Raw genomic sequence first — 16,497 nt, 5'->3', positions numbered from 1 at the left:
CTCCGGTACTCCGGTTTCCTCCCACACTCCATAGACATTGCTGGGAGGTAATTGGTCCTGATATGTGTATGAATGTGAGTTAAGGATTAGATTGTCAGCTCCTTGGGGACTGATGGGAATGTATATGTAAATTGACGGCGCTATAGAAGAACCTGAAATAAATAAATATAATAAAGGTGTACTTACTTATTCTCAGGGTGCTGCGGTCCGGTCATGTGATCCCCCTGTGGCTGCAGGGGAGAGGAGGAGCGATGACATCACTCATTGGCCCGTCTGTTGTCGGCTCTCCCTCCTCTCCCCTGCAGCCGCCGCTCCCTGACACAGGGGAGGTCACATGACCAGAGAGGGCGGAGAATAGGGAAGTACATCTTTCTTACACAGATTTGTGGTCAGAGGCGGGGGGAGGGGGAGTTTTATGATTGGTTGGGTTTATCTTGGAATTCAGAAGTGGGAGGAGTCACGTCGCTCTTTCTCTGTTTTTAGTCTTCTAGGCGGATTGTTATCTGGAGACCGACTCCAACTTTATCCTTCCTCGGGTCCCAACCACTGCGAGGTAAGTGCCAGACAGAGAGCCGTCAATGTCTGTGTGACGGGAGGATAAGAAATCAGAGGATACATGGGGGGAGGGGAGGAGGGATTAGAAATCAGAGGATACATGGGGGGGAGGGGAGGAGGGGGGGGGGACGGTCTGATAATTCATATTCTTCAACAAAGGAACATCCCTTCCACAGGAATCATTCTGCTGCCAATATCCCTGTGTGCCTCCAGTATTCTTCCTTCTTCTTCTCACTGGAGGCGGCCATTTTGTTGAAGTCCAGAACAGTCACTTCCTTTATTGATCAGTCACTTCCTTTATTGATCAGTCACTTCCTTTATTGACCAGTCACTTCCTTTATTGACCAGTCACTTCCTTTATTGATCAGTCACTACCTTTATTGATCAGTCACTACCTTTATTGATCAGTCACTTCCTTCATTGATCAGTCACTACCTTTATTGATCAGTCACTACCTTTATTGATCAGTCACTACCTTTATTGATCAGTCACTACCTTTTATTGATCAGTCACTTCTTTTATTGATCAGTCACTTCCTTTATTGATCAGTCACTTCCTTTATTGAACACTCACTACCTTTATTGATCAGTCACTTCCTTTATTGATCAGTCACTTCCTTTATTGAACACTCACTACCTTTATTGAACAGTCACTTCCTTTATTGATCAGTCACTTCCTTCATTGATCAGTCACTACCTTCATTGATCAGTCACTACCTTTATTGATCAGTCACTTCCTTTATTGAACAGTCACCTCCTTTATTGATCAGTCACTTCCTTTATTGATCAGTCACTTCCTTTATTGATCAGTCACTACCTTTATTGATCAGTCACTTCCTTTATTGATCAGTCACTTCCTTTATTGATCAGTCACTTCCTTTATTGATCAGTCACTTCCTTTATTGATCAGTCACTTCCTTTATTGATCAGTCACTTCCTTTATTGATCAGTCACTTCCTTTATTGATCAGTCACTACCTTCATTGATCAGTCACTTCCTTCATTGATCAGTCACTACCTTCATTGATCAGTCACTACCTTTTATTGATCAGTCACTACCTTTTATTGATCAGTCACTACCTTTTATTGATCAGTCACTTCCTTTATTGATCAGTCACTACCTTTATTGATCAGTCACATCCTTTATTGATCAGTCACTTCTTTTATTGATCAGTCACTTCCTTTATTGATCAGTCACTTCCTTTATTGATCAGTCACTTCCTTCATTGATCAGTCACTACCTTCATTGATCAGTCACTACCTTTATTGATCAGTCACTTCCTTTATTGAACAGTCACCTCCTTTATTGATCAGTCACTTCCTTTATTGATCAGTCACTTCCTTTATTGATCAGTCACATCCTTTATTGATCAGTCACTTTCTTTATTGATCAGTCACTTTCTTTATTGATCAGTCACTTTCTTTATTGATCAGTCACTTCCTTTATTGATCAGTCACTTCCTTTATTGATCAGTCACTACCTTTATTGATCAGTCACTTCCTTTATTGATCAGTCACTTCCTTTATTGATCAGTCACTTCCTTTATTGATCAGTCACTTCCTTTATTGAACATTCATTGGCAGCGCACAGAAAAACACCATCGATGATCCAAGGAGGATGCAGTAACGCGTAGTCATGGCAACAGGGACGTTTGCGTTCCACACTGGTTCCTGCTCGGTGAGCGGCTCTACTTCCGGATACCGCAGAAGGGCTTTGTGCCCCGCAGTGACGGCTGAATTTCACGCCAGCTGTCTCCGGCGCGGCTTCCCCATAGCCACCATCCCCAGCACACCGAGGTAATCGGAAGATTTGATATCCTCCATCTCGGATGCCGCTGCCTCTATCAGGACCCGCTGTGGTATATACTCACAATGTTTCTGATTCTCATCAATAAACCAAGCTTCCATTTACTGACTACGACATCTGCATCCTCCTTGGATTATCTATGGTGATCTTCTGTGCGCTGCCAATGAATGTTGTAGATCCTCTTAGCACCTATCCCATGCTTTTTGGCTGGCAGCAAGCAAACACTCATTGCGGCTTATTGGAGAGCTGCTGCATTTACCCTCCCCCGTACTAGAGGTACCCAGGAAGAGCCTGGAAACTTCTTGCTGGGACTTCCTTTATGGAGAACTCTCCGCCTCTCCTCCGTCTCAAAAACCATGGGGGGGGTTCTAAAACTAGAGAGTGCAAAACCTGGCACAGCTCTGCATGGTAACCAATCGGCTTTCGGGTTTTATTGTCAAAGCTTTATGGAAGAAGCTGAAGCTAGAAGCTCATTGGCTGCCACGCACAGCTGCACCAGATTCTAAGTGCTCCAGTTTTAGTAAATCTCCACCTATGTCACTTTCTGTAGTTAGAATATGTGCATTTCCGGCCTTGATTGTATTTCTTGGCTCAGTTAGAGAGGAAGGCTGACAGAAGCTTTAGGGTGCTGAGGCTCACAGATGAGCGAGAAAGAAGAGCATATAAGGGGGGGAGGGGTAAGAAAAGACACTCTTCTGGTAAGTTTTGTGTCTCCCTGGCATCGGAGTTTGTCCTCTCTAACCAAAGAAACTCCGACTGTCGCACACCAAACACAAGCCCAGGTAAGACAAGTGAAAATGGCTCCTCTTGGGCCACACCCCCAAAGTGTTTTACCCCACCCACAGGGCTTACTCATGATCAGAGATGGGCTCGGGCGTGTTCAAATTCCTATATGCCCGATCCCGCCAGGAAGCCGACACTGCACTCCGCTAATCACAGGCAGTGAGACATTTCCCCATCCGCTGCTGCACATATCAGGAAATGTCTCACTGCCTGTGGGCAAGGTGAAACCCCTGGGGGGGGGGGTCATGGGCAAGGTGAAACACATTGGGGGGGGGGGGGCATGGGCAAGGTGAAACACATTGGGGGGGGGGGGCATGGGCAAGGTGAAACACATTGGGGGGGGGGGCATGGCCCAGGTGAAACACATTGGGGGGGGGCATGGGCAAGGTGAAATACATGGGGGGGATGGCCCAGGTGTAGCCATGCAGAAGCCATTTTCACTTGTCATAACAAGCCTCGGTAAGAAAAGAGAAAATGTCTCCGCTTGGGCCACACCCCCAAAGTGTTTTACCCCAGCCACAGGGCTTACTCATGATTAAACCGTGTGGGCAAGGTGAAACACATGGGGGGGCATGGACAAGGTGAAACACATGGGGGGGGGGGCATGGCCCAGGTGTAGCCATGCAGAAGCCATTATCACTTGTCATAACAAGTCTTGGTAAGACAAGTGAAAATGGCTCCGCTTGGGCCACACCCCCAAAGTTTTTTACTCCACTTACAGGGCTTACTCATGATCAGAGATGAGCTCGGGTGTGTTCGTGTTCGTACGTGCCCGATCCCGCCAGGAAGCCGACACTGCACTCCGCTAATCACAGGCAGTGAGACATTTCCCGATCCACTGCTGCACAGATCAGGAAATGTCTCACTGCCGGTGATTATTGGTGCGCAGTGTCGACTTCCTGGTGGGATTGGACACGTACGGACACGCCCGAGCTCATCTCTGATCATGAGTAAGCCCTGTGGGCAAGGTCAAACACTTGGGGGGGGGGGGCATGGGCAAGGTGAAACACATTGGGGGGGGGGCATGGCCCAGTTGAAACATATGGAGGAGGGGGGGTTATGGGCAAGGTCAAACACTTGGGGGGGGGGGGGCATGGGCAAGGTGAAACACATTGGGGGGGCATGGCCCAGGTGAAACATATGGAGGAGGGGGGGTCATGGGCAAGGTGAAATACATTGGGGGGGGGGGGGGCATGGGCAAGGTGAAACACTTGGGGGGGGCATGGCCCAGGTGAAATTTATGGAGGAGGGGGGGGGGGTCGTGGGCAAGGTGAAATACATGGGGGGAGGGGGTCTTGGCCCAGGTGTAGCCATGCTGAAGCCATTTTCACTTGTCATAACAAGCCTTGGTAAGACAAGTGAAAATGGCTCAGCTTGGGCCACACCCCCAAAGTTTTTTACCCCACCCACGCGGCTTACGCATGATTAAACCCTGTGGGCAAGGTGAAACACATGGGGGGAGGGGGGGCATGGCCCAGGTGTAGCCATGCTGAAGACATTTTGACTTGTCATATCTGGGCTTGTGTTTGGAGTTGGACTTTCTTGGGTTATAGAGTAGATTTCGGGCCGGAATGGGCTCTTTCCTTGTTGGCACCAGTATAGCAAGAATCATCAGTGACAGCGAGACTGGGTACAGGGGGGGGGGGGGGGGCGAAGTTCTTTGTAAATGTCATTCTGGTTGCTTTCTTCCCCCCTCAGCAGCAGTAAATCTTAAACTGATCGGCCCAGGATTGTACACCATATAGGCACTTATTTCTAATATTTTTCGTACATACACCTTTAAAAGGGGCCGGCCTAAAGTCTTCTATGAGGACTTCGTCTTCTGACTAAAGTTCCACTTTAACAAAGAGTGGTGCAGGTATGAAGCTCGCACCGCTCTTCTAAGCTGAGAAAACAGAGCAGATCCTGCCCGTTATTACTGAACATTTTGAAGTGCTTTCACAGGACATTCATCCAGTCAGTGAATGTACAAAGATTTTTTATACAAATGTTTGTGCTATTGTATACCCGGCTTACCGCCATCTTCCTTCCTCTCCACAGACAAGTCCAGAGGGAACGGCTCGCAGGAAGGGAGTGACAACAGCAATAAGAAGGATGAAAAAAAGAAAGAAACTGCGTGGTGGCAACGCGTTTCAAAGGTATTTATATAACAGAGGACAGTCTGCTGAATGAGAAGACGCCCATTTTATTGTATTGCTGTGAGTACACTAAGGGGATGGGCCTCTGACTAATGGCCGCTCTCCCTGCTTATTCATTCAATATAGAACAAATGGGTGTTCTATGTTTGGTAAGAATGACCCCCGGAGACACGGGCTGTGTATGCCGGAGCCCCCTAATGGTGAGAAGAGGAATGACTTCCAGTAAATGGCTGCTGTCCTGTGGAACTGACTGACTGCTTAACCAGTTCCCTCCCACGCTATAGCTGACAGACGGCTACAGCGTGGGATTACTTTGCCGGGGGGGCGTCGTCCATTGAAGTCCCCCTATGATTGGGCTCCCCGCACACCCCCTGCACATTATGTGTCCTTCCGACTCCGCTGATCACAGATCCGGGTAAAGGGCCAATCAGGGCAGGGCGGCCCTCTTGTGTGAAATCATGTTCCTGTACGTGATGTCATGCAATGGGTCTGGGGTAGGGATGCACCGATCCGATATTAGGATCGGATATCGGCGCCGATACTGCCACAATAGCTGATCGGGGGATCGGTAACATTAACAGATCCACGGGCCGATACGGTTTTGTTGCAGCAGAACCTACCGTGGTGTCTGCTGAGTCCCGGCTCAGCCGTCCCTTACCGCTACTTCCTGTATAGTCCCGGCTCAGCCGTCCCTTACCGCTACTTCCTGTATAGGTCCGGGTCAGCCGTCCCTTACCGCTACTTCCTGTATAGGTCCGGGTCAGCCGTCCCTTACCGCTACTTCCTGTATAGGTCCGGGTCAGCCGTCCCTTACCGCTACTTCCTGTATAGTCCCGGCTCAGCCGTCCCTTACCGCTACTTCCTGTATAGTCCCGGCTCAGCCGTCCCTTACCGCTACTTCCTGTATAGGTCCGGGTCAGCCGTCCCTTACCGCTACTTCCTGTATAGTCCCGGGTCAGCCGTCCCTTACCGCTACTTCCTGTATAGTCCCGGCTCAGCCGTCCCTTACCGCTACTTCCTGTATAGTCCCGGCTCAGCCGTCCCTTACCGCTACTTCCTGTATAGTCCGGCTCACAGGCGGAGTGATATCAGATGCACTCCGCCTGTGAATGGAGGAGCCACACACATGAAGCAGTGGCTTTGCTCTGTACTGCAGCCGCATGCTTTGTGTGTTTAGTTCCGGATCAGTACCGGTATTGGCAGATACACAATGCCAGATATCGGTATCAGGACAAAAAAAGTTGGATCGGTGCACCCCTAGTCTGGGGTGCGCACAACCACCGGCAACTCGCTCGTGTCCAATCACAGCGGGAGCCAATCAGCAGGTGAGGAGGACCCAATGTTTGCCTGCACCCGGCAATCGTTCGAGGGAGAGGCAGAACAGAGGTCTATGTCAGGGGGTCTCCAAACTTACAAACTATGGCCCCCCAGTTGTTCAGGAACTACAATTCCCATCATGTCTATTTATGTCTGTGAATGTCAGAGTTTTACAATGCCTCATGGGAGGTGTAGTTCTGCAACAGTTGGAGGGCCGTAGTTTGGAGATCCCTGGTCTATGTAAACATGGAAGATCGCCATTCTGTGAGAGGAGATGAAGGAGATCCAAGCAGAAACACGGATCTCTGTCTTCCCCCAGTCAAAGCACCTCCCCCACACAGTTAGAAAGCACTCCCTAGGACAGTGGTTCCTCAGGACTCGCTAACAGGCCAGGTTTGCAAGATAACTAAATTACATCCCAGGTGATATCGTTTGCTGCTCAGTGATTGCAGTATTCTAGTCTGCATCTCCCCAAGGTAATACTTAAAATCTGGCCTGTTAGTGGGTCCCGAGGACCGGAGTTGAGTACCTCTGCCCTAGGAGCACATTTAACCCTTTAATCGCCCCAGATGTTAACCTCTGCCAGTGTCGTTAATACAGTGACAGTGCATTTTTTTTAGCACTGATCACTGTATTAGTGTCACTGATCCCCAAAAAGTGTCAGTCAGGGGTCCGATTTGTCGGCCGCAATGTCGCAGTCCCACCATAAGTCCCTGATCTCCGCCATTACTAGTAAAAAATAAAAATTAGATGCGATAACTTTTGTGCAAACCAATCAAAATATGCTTATTGGGTTTTTCTTTACCAAAAATACGTAGCAGAATACAAATTGGCCTAAAATGATGAAAAACTTTGATTTTTTTTTTTTATTGGATATTTTATAGCAGAAAGTAAAAATATATTGCTTTTTCTTTTTTTCCAAATTGTTGGTCTTTTTGTTATTAGCGCTAAAAAGTAAAAATCGCAGAGGCGATCAATTATCACCAAGAGAAATCTCTGTTTGTGGGGGAAAAAAGGACATCGATTGTATTTGGGTGCAGTGTCGCACGGCCGCGCAATTGTCAGCCACTTAAGGACCAGGCCTTTTTCTGACAAGTTAAAAATCATTATTTTTTGCTAGAAAATTACTAAGGACCCCCAAACATTGGATATATATATTTTTAGCAGAGACTCTTGAGAATAAAATGGTGACTGTTGCAATATTTTATGTCCCACGGTATTTGTGCGTTGGTCTTTTAAAAGCAATTAAAAAAAAAACTGAACAGTACCTGTGGCTGGCTGGCACAGGGTCTGTGGGTGGCTGTCTGGCACCCTGTGGTGGCTGGTTGGCTGTCTGGCACCCTGTGGTGGGTGGGTGGCTGGCTGGCACAGGGGCTGTGGGTGGCTGGCTGATACAGTGCCTGTGGGTGGGTGACTTGCTGTCTGGCACCCTGTGGTGGGTGGGTGGCTGGCTGTCTGGCACCCTGTGATGGGTAGGTGGGTAATTGGCACCCTATGGTGGGTGGGTGGCTGTCTGGCACCCTGTGATGGGTGGGTGGGTTATTGGCACCCTGTGGTGGGTGGCTGGCTGGCTGGCTGTCTGGCACCCTGTGGTGGGTGGCTGGCTGTCTGGCACCCTGTGGTGGGTGGATGGCTGTCTGGCACCCTGTGGTGGGTGGATGGCTGTCTGGCACCCTGTGGTGGGTGGGTGGCTGTCTGGCACCCTGTGGTGGGTGGCTGGCTGGCACCCTGTGGTGGGTGGGTGGGTGGGTTATTGGCACCCTGTGGTGGGTGGGTGGGTGGCTGTCTGGCACCCTGTGGTGGGTGGCTGGCTGTCTGGCACCCTGTGGTGGGTGGCTGGCTGGCACCCTGTGGTGGGTGGGTGGGTTATTGGCACCCTGTGGTGGGTGGGTGGCTGTCTGTCACCCTGTGGTGGGTGGCTGGCTGTCTGGCACCCTGTGGTGGGTGACTGGCTGTCTGGCACCCTGTGGTGGGTGGCTGGCTGGCTGGCACAGGGGCTGTGGGTGGCTGGCTGGTAAAGTGCCTGTGGGTGGCTGGCTGGCTGGCACCCTGTGGTGGGTGGCTGGCTGGCACCCTGTGGTGGGTGGCTGGCTGGTACAGTGCCTGTGGGTGGGTGGCTGGCTGTCTGGCACCCTGTAGTGGGTGGGTGGGTGGGTGGCTGGCACAGTGCCTGTGGGTGGCTGGCTGTCTGGCACCCTGTCTGTTGGTGGCTTGCTGGCACCCTGTGGTGGTGGCTGGCTGGCAGGCACAGGGGCTGTGGGTGGCTGGCTGGTACAGGGGCTGTGGATGTGGCTGGCTGGCTGGCTGGCACCCGGGCTGCTGTGTATGGCTGTGATACACTCCTGCGAGACTAATCCTGACTCCAGATGAGGCTGTCCAACGTGAGGGAGGTGGCCTAAGAAAGCAGAATGACATCACAAAAATATCAGGAACCAATACTGATATATCCGATAGACAGAGTTGTATAAAGTACTGGAAACCCATACTTGAGTAGAAGTGGAAGTGCTCGATCAAAAAGTGACTTGAGTAGAAGTACTAAAGTATTCAACATTTTTTGTACTTAAGTATTGCAAGTAGTTTTTTTTTAAATTTTGCTACTCAAGTACTGAAAGTAAAAGTACAAGTACTGTGTTATGTAGTTATTAAAGAAAGAAGTCAAAATTTTGAACATCATATTGTTTTTTATTATTTTATTTATACATACAGTAGCTTTTATTTTCCTATGCGCTGATAATACACAATGTTTTGAGCTTCATGAAACTTCCATCTACTGTTCTGGCAGTGGTAATTTTTATAATAGTAACGAGTAACTATGCAGCACAAAAATAAAATATTGGAGTAGAAGTATTGAAATCATTGAAAAAATGTAGTGAAGTAAAAGTGGAAGTAGGAGAAAAAAATTCTACTCTAGGAAAGTACAGATAGCGCCTTTCCGTACTTAGTACAGTAGTGAAGTAGTTCTACTTAGTTGCTATACATCTCTGCTGATAATCGGTCTATCCCTATTGTAAAGGCAGGAGGGGCATTCTATGCATTAAGATAAAAAAAAAAAAAAAACCTTCTGTGTGCAGCCCCCCCCCCCCCTCACCCCCCTAATACTTACCTGAGCCCGTCTTTATCCAGTGATATTGCTGGAGTTTCTCAGCTGCCCGGGACTCCCCTCCTCATTGGCTGAGACAGCGGTGCGGCACAATTAGCTCCCAGTGCTATCATTCAAAGTCAGCCAGCCAATCAGGGGAGAGAGGGGGTGTGGCTGGGTCGCAGCTCCATGCCTGAATGGACACAGGGAGCTGTGGCTTAGCTCGGGTGCCCCCATAGGAAGCTGCTTGCTGTGGGGGCACTCAACAGGAGGGAGGGGCCAGGAGGAGGGAAGAGAAGGAGCCGGGCTGCTCTGTGCAAACCAACTGCACAGAGGAGGAAGTGTAACATGTTTAAAAAATAAATAATAACTTTACAATCACTTTAAAGACTGAAGGTTTTTTTTTTTACCTTAATGCATTCTCTTCAGTATGCAGCCCCCCCCCCTCCAATACTTACCTGAGCCCAATCTCCATCCAGCGATGTGCATGATAGCAGAGGCTCTCTCCCTCCTCATTGGCTCACAGACAGCAGTAAGAGTCAGTCACAGCCAGTGAAAAAGGGGGACTGGACCAAGCTGCGCTCTGTGTGTCTATGGACACACACAACTGGTTTAGGAGCCCCCATAGTAAGGGGCTTGCTGTGGGGTCACTCAGCAGGGAGGAGGAGCCAGGAGCACTGTGGGAGGACCCCAGGGGAGGAGGATCCGGTCTGCTCTGTGTAAACCCATTACAGAGCCGGTAAGTATGACATTTTATTTTGACAATCCCTTTATTTGCGGGGTTCTCTCTTATGTCAGAATTTCTTTCCATCGGATCTCATTTCACTTTACTGACATTTTGTGTCTCGCAGGGCGACTTCCCGTGGGACGATAAGGAATTTCGCAGCCTCGCTTTCCTCATAGCCGGCGTTGTCTCCGGGATCACCGTGATTTATTTCTCCAGGGATAATGGAAGGGAGATCAGCTGGAAGGAGTTTGTGCAGCTTTACCTGGGGGGGGGACAGGTAAGTGACACCAGGAGAATCGCGGATATGTCTGTGAAGGTTTTCATGTCTCCACATCATGGAATATCTTCCAGCAGGTAATCACAGGGGGGATGGGATCAGGGCTGCTGTTAGGCTGTATGGGGCCCTGTGATTTCTATCTGACAGGCCCCCCCCCCCCCCTCCTGGGTGAAAGTGACTGAGGACATAGATTTATCAGTCCTTTTCTTTGCAGCCTTAACAGCCCAGATTCATAATTTGGAGACTCTGAAACCTCCTGCTCATTCACAAACTGAAGCATAGTAAACGCAGATCAATGGAGACCGGAGTGATTGGAGCCGATCGCTCACTGGGTTCATTCAAGAAAGGAAGGGACAGCAAATGACATATTTATCAACCCCCTTCCCCCACTCTCTATCCTGGAACATCTCCCTGTGTGTCCACAGTAGCTGCCGGAGGGAGAGGAGAGGAGGAGAAGCCGCAGCGCTGTGGGGGAAAGGGGCTGATGGGGGGGGGGCACAGACAGCATGGAAGGGACACGTGTGATAGGACCAATCCCCCTGCAGTGCAGCCAGAGGGAGACGGAGGAAGAGAAGCCGGCAGTGCTGTGTGGGGGAAAGGGGTAGATGGGGGGGCGGGGGGCAGACAGCAGATGGAAGGGACACATGTGATAGGACCAATCCCCCTGCAGTGCATCCAGAGGGAGACGGAGGAAGAGAAGCCGGCAGCGCTGCAGGGGGGGGGGGGCAGAAGAGGAAGGGTGGCTTTAATAAGACAGTACAGGCGGCCCCCCAGCTCAGCAGGTGCCTGGGCCCCCCTTTTGAACTGAAGGGGCCCGGGTGTAGTACAGGAGTGCTGGCTGTACTGCCTTATCAGTGGTCCTGGATTGGATGGTTCTCATCCTCGTGGCTTCTTCAGTTCAAGTGATTGGAGGAAATCCCACAACCATCTCCAGGTACTGAGCTGTGGCTGTGCTGGGGAATCTTCCCATCACCTCAGCCAATGAGATCACTCAGAAGTGTGGTGATGTCTCCAAAATGAGGAAGTTGTGGATGTCTTGAACAATTTTACAGAGAAGTTTAATATTCTGACCATAAATAACGGTGTGAGATGAAACGCTCTGTAACCCCCCCCATCCCTAGACCACGCCCATCACCTTACAGAATATGGGGGGGGGTCTTACCAAGGCGTTGTGTGATTATTGGAATTTGGTGTAGCTGTGTGTGGCTCCGCCCACACATCCATGACTTTCCTTCACTCACAGGAAGTTGTGCATGAAAAAACTACCCATAAAAAATAAAGAAAACTCTTTGAATGAGAAGGTGTGTCCAAACTTTTGGTCTGTACTGCAGTTCCCAATGGAGATAAAGTGTGCTGATGTCACCGCTCTTCTATTCCTTCCTCCTCCAACCCAACCCTGTGTATCCCAAGATCTAATATATATATAATAATAATAATAGATGTGCACTATTTTACCATCTGTAGTGATAGCGGGGGGTCTGTAGTGATAGCGGGGGGTCTGTAGTGATAGCGGGGGTCTGTGGTGATAGCGGGGGGATCTGTGGTGATAGCGGGGGGTCTGTGGTGATAGCGGGGGGTCTGTGGTGATAGCGGGGGATCTGTGGTGATAGCGGGGGGTCTGTGGTGATAGCGGGGGGTCTGTAGTGATAGCGGGGGTCTGTAGTGATAGCGGGGGTCTGTGGTGATAGCGGGGGTCTCTCCCGTCTCCTCATTTCTGCTTTCTCTCCTTCAGGTGACCCGGCTGGAAATTGTGAACAAGCAGTTTGTGAGAGTGATAACAGCCAATGGGGAGGTGAGTGCTCAGGATGTGACGTCTGCTGTGATTGGCTGTCCTTGGATCTCTGTGTTGAACACATTTAACCACTTCAGCTCCGGAAGATTTACCCCCCTTCATGACCAGGCCATTTTTTGCGATACGGCACTGAGTTACTTTATCTGACAAGTGCGCGGTCGTGCGACCAATGTACACAAATAACTTGTCCTTTTTTTGCCAAAAATAGAGATTTCTTTTGGTGGTATTTGATCACCTCTGCCATCTCTTTTTTTTTTTTTTTTCTTTTGTTTTCGTTTTTTTTTTTACTCTAAAAACAAAAAAATTGCGACAACTTTGAAGAAAAAAGAAAAACGAAATTACGTACTTTCTGCTATAAAACATCCAATAAAAAATTACATTTTTTCATCAATTTCCCCCAATCTGTATTCTGCTGCGTGTTTCTGGGGGAAAAAAAAGTCCTAATAAGCGTATATTGATTGGTTTGCGCAAAAGTTTTATATATATATATATATATATATATATATATATATATATAGCGTCTACAAACTATGGGGTAGATTTATGGACTTTTGTACCGGTAATGGCAGCAATCAGCGATTTTTTTTTTTTTTTTGTTATTATATATATATATATATATATATATATATATATATATATATATATAGATATATTTATATATATATATATATATATTTTTATTTATTTTTTTTTTCCGTTATTTATATTTTTTTATTTTTTTTATTTATTTTTTTTGGGTGGGACTGCAACATTGTGGCGGACAAAATCTGACACTAAGTGACACTTTTTGGGGGCCAGTGACACTAATACAGTGATCAGTGCTTAAAAAAAATGCACTGTCACTGTACTAATGACAGTGGCAGGGAAGGGGATAACATCAGGGGCGACCAAAGGGTTAAATGTGTTCCCTAGGAGTGCTTGCTAGCTGTGTGGGGGAAGGGCCTTGACTGGAGGAAGACAGAGATCGGTGTTCCTGCTTAGCAGAGACACAAATTCTCCATCTTCCCTCTCACAGAGCGGTGATCTGCCTTCTTTACATAGACAGGCCGCCATTCTGTCAGCCTCGGGAATGATCACAAGTACATCGGGTCCACTGATTGGCTCCCGCTGTGTCCAGTCACATACAGGTACGTTATTTTGCGCTTAAGGGCCGCCCTGCCGCAGGATATGGACGTGGGCGGTCCTTAACCACTTTACCACCGGAGGATTTTCCTGCTTTACATCCAGGCCACTTTTTGCAACTTGGCACTGCGCGACTTTAACTGACAATTGTGCGGTCGTGCGACGCCGTACCCAAACGAATTTGACGTCCTTTTTTTCCCCACAAACAGAGCTTTCTTTTGGTGGTATTTGATCACCTCTGTGCTTTTCATTTTTTGCGATAATAATAATAAAAAAAAAAAGAGCGAAAATTTTGCGAAAAAATTGATATTTTCTTCTTTGACAGTTAAAAAATATCCAATATATTCAATGTTTGTCATATATTTAGGCCAAAATGTATTTAGCTACATGTCTTTGACAAAAAAATTCTCAATGAGCGTATTTTTAACCGCTTTAAGACCGGAAGATTTTACCCCATTCCTGACCAGGCCATATTGCGCGGTCATGTGATGCTGTATCCAAACAAAATTTACTTTTTTTCCCCCCCACAAATGGAGATTTCTTTTGGTGGTATTTGATCACCTCTGTGATTTTTTTTTTTTTTTTTTTTTGCACTATAAAAAAAAAAAAAAAAAAAAAAAAGAGCGACAATTTAAAAAACAAAAACAATATTTTTCACATTCTGCTATATAACATCCTCAAAAATTTCAAAATCACATTTTTTAACATTTTAGGCCAATTTGTTTTCTGCTACATATTTTTGGTAAAAAAAATCCCAATAATCGTATTTTGATTGGTTTGCACAAAAGTTATCGCGTCTACAAACTACGGGAAAGATTTATGTCCTTTTTATTGTTTTTTTTTTTTTTTTTACTAGTAATGGCGGCAATTTTTATCGGGACTGCGACATTTCGGCGGACAGATCGGACCCCTAACTGACATTTTTGACACTTTTGGGGGTATCAGTGACATTACTACAGTAATCAGTGCTATAAATATGCACTGTTACTGTAATAATGACACTGGCAGGGAAGGGGTCAACCTTGTGGGTGATCAAGGGGTTAAATGTGACCCTAGGGGAGTGATTCTAACTGTGGGGGGGGGGGGGGGCGTGGCTTGTGAAATGATCATAGAGACATGTGATCCTATATAGGAGGAGCTCTGTGATCATTCCAGAGAGAAGAACGGTCAGCTGTGATTACAAAATCCGACCGTCCTTCTCTCTCGGGTGTCAGGAGGCAATCAGAGCCGCCTGACCCGTGCATCGGCTTCCCCGCTGCCGAGTGGGGGTGGGAGCGCGCTATCGGCGGGGTGCGCTCGCCCCCTAGCTTCCTGCGAGCAACCGACGTAGATCAATGCCGGTTTGTGCAGGAGAGCCGCCCTGGCGCAGTAAAAAGGCGGTGGGTGGTCAGGAATGGGTGAAGTGGTTAATGTGTATCTATAATCTCTCAGTATAATAATGGCCGCTAATCTGTCGCCTGCAGAGACCGGTTTGGTTTAACATCGGCAGCGTGGATATCTTTGAGCGCAATCTAGAGATCGCACAGCAAGAAATGGCGATCGACCAAGCAGACCGGGTGGCGGTGGTATACAGCAATGAGAGCGATGGGTGAGTGCCGTATACCTCTTCTTATATATTCCAACCCCTTCAATACCGACACTTCACCCCCCCCCCCTACAATACTGACACTTCACCCCCCCCCCCCCCCTACAATACCGACAATTCACCCCCCCCCCCCTCAATACCGACACTCCACCCCCCCCCCTCAATACCGACACTTCACCCCCCCCCTACAATACCGACACTTCACCCCCCCTACAATACCGACACTTCACCCCCCCTACAATACCGACACTTCACCCCCCCCTACAATACCGACACTTCACCCCCCCTACAATACCGACACTTCACCCCCCCTACAATACTGACACTTCACCCCCCCTACAATACCGACACTTCACCCCCCCCTACAATACCGACACTTCACCCCCCCTACAATACCGACACTTCACCCCCCCTACAATACCGACACTTCACCCCCCCCTACAATACCGACACTTCACCCCCCCTACAATACCGACACTTCACCCCCCCTACAATACCGACACTTCACCCCCCCTACAATACCGACACTTCACCCCCCCCTACAATACTGACACTTCACCCCCCCTACAATACCGACACTTCACCCCCCCTACAATACCGACACTTCACCCCCCCTACAATACCGACACTTCCCCCCCCCCCCCTACAATACCGACACTTCACCCCCCCTACAATACTGACACTTCACCCCCCCCTACAATACCGACACTTCACCCCCCCTACAATACCGACACTTCCCCCCCCCCCCTACAATACCGACACTTCCCCCCCCCCCCCCTACAATACCGACACTCCCCCCCCCCCCCTACAATACCGACACTTCCCCCCCCCCTACAATACCGACACTTCACCCCCCCCTACAATACCGACACTTCACCCCCCCCTACAATACCGACACTTCACCCCCCCTACAATACTGACACTTCACCCCCCCTACAATACTGACACTTCACCCCCCCTATAATACCGACACTTCACCCCCCCTACAATACCGACACTTCCCCCCCCCCCCCTACAATACCGACACTTCACCCCCCCTACAATACCGACACTTCACCCCCCCTACAATACTGACACTTCACCCCCCCCCCTACAATACCGACACTTCACCCCCCCTACAATACCGACACTTCACCCCCCCTACAATACTGACACTTCACCCCCCCCTACAATACCGACACTTCCCCCCCCCCCTACAATACCGACACTTCCCCCCCCCCCCCCCTACAATACCGACACTTCCCCCCCCCCCCTACAATACCGACGCTTCACCCCCCCTACAATACCGACACTTCACCCCCCCCCCCCCCTACAATA

General features: G+C 48.9%; 1 protein-coding gene across 1 annotated transcript in view; it reads left to right on the top strand.

Annotated features, from left to right (window-relative positions):
* LOC309565354 (mitochondrial inner membrane m-AAA protease component AFG3L1-like) overlaps positions 1-16,497 on the top strand; it is a gene marked incomplete at its 5' end in the record, with an annotated part of 59,861 nt that overhangs the window by 7,144 nt on the left and 36,220 nt on the right. Inside the window, 5 exons of the mRNA XM_082270269.1 lie at positions 484-553; positions 5,184-5,281; positions 10,529-10,681; positions 12,414-12,473; positions 15,059-15,183. Coding sequence (XP_082126395.1) covers positions 484-553; positions 5,184-5,281; positions 10,529-10,681; positions 12,414-12,473; positions 15,059-15,183 — 506 coding nt within the window. The remainder of the gene's footprint in view (positions 1-483; positions 554-5,183; positions 5,282-10,528; positions 10,682-12,413; positions 12,474-15,058; positions 15,184-16,497) is intronic.

The sequence above is a fragment of the Pelophylax lessonae genome, assembly GCF_965119305.1.
Source record: "Pelophylax lessonae genome assembly, chromosome: 10".
Lineage (NCBI taxonomy): Eukaryota > Metazoa > Chordata > Amphibia > Anura > Ranidae > Pelophylax > Pelophylax lessonae.
The sequence above is the reverse complement of the archived record's forward strand: the minus strand, read 5'-3'. Positions and strand labels throughout refer to the sequence as shown.